The sequence below is a fragment of the Dinoponera quadriceps genome, unplaced genomic scaffold (assembly GCF_001313825.1).
Source record: "Dinoponera quadriceps isolate SergipeBrazil2010 unplaced genomic scaffold, ASM131382v1 C3879304, whole genome shotgun sequence".
NCBI classification, from domain to species: domain Eukaryota; kingdom Metazoa; phylum Arthropoda; class Insecta; order Hymenoptera; family Formicidae; genus Dinoponera; species Dinoponera quadriceps.
In genome coordinates, this window is record NW_014567921.1 from 1 (window position 1) to 789 (window position 789).

Consider the following 789-nt stretch of genomic DNA (forward strand, 5'->3'; position numbering starts at 1 on the left):
TTAATTTATTTTCACTTGCTTCAGCTATAGCATTGAATGTGACCACTAAGGGTGAAAGTGTGGTACTCTGTGAATATTTCCTAAATGATAATAACGAAATATTTTATTTAATGACTCGACACATTTCATATTTTGAACACATGTATATTCAATGTAGAATGACAATACTCAATTCTCTCCTGTTATTCCTATAATATTAATTTATTTTACTCACATATTTCAGTCAAACCATTGATGACCTCTGAAACCATGACGAAATCATCGACAAAGAAACGTATGATAAACAAGGGAAAATTAAATAAATATGGAAAGCCAAATGAAAACACACCAGCTGAACAATTAGAAAATTACAGCCATTATTCTAGGAGTAAATCAACAGGACCAACAGTAACAGTCAAGGCAAGTTGTAATTATAATTATTCTAATAATTATTCGTAACATTTTATAAATGAATGTTTAAAAATTACTTATGTCATGAGATATTTATTTAGACTGAAAATAATGGCGTTGACGAAATTGATAAAAACTGGGAAATGGAAAATGATACGACTGAAATAGACATAGCAGATGTACTTATAAAATCAGAAGAAATATTCATTAAAATGGAATATCCAGAAAGATTATCACCAAAGGATGAAAAGAAAGAAAATAAGAGAAAGAAAAAAAGAAAGGAGAATCAGTGTGCAGAAAGCAAAGGTTCAACAATAATGGAAAGTGTAAGTAGGATGAATAGATCAATTTTTATTATTAGCAATAACAAAATCTCTCTCTCTCTCTCTCTCTCTCTCT

At 29.2% G+C, this 789-nt stretch overlaps 1 protein-coding gene across 1 annotated transcript; it reads left to right on the forward strand.

Moving 5' to 3' along the window:
- Positions 1-32: 32 nt before the first annotated feature.
- Positions 33-716, forward strand: LOC106751501 (H/ACA ribonucleoprotein complex subunit 4-like; the record flags this gene model as incomplete). Its single annotated transcript, XM_014632399.1, has 2 exons — positions 33-399; positions 492-716. Coding segments are annotated over exons 1-2 (390 nt in total), but the record flags the coding sequence as incomplete, so codon positions are not given.
- Positions 717-789: the final 73 nt, after the last annotated feature.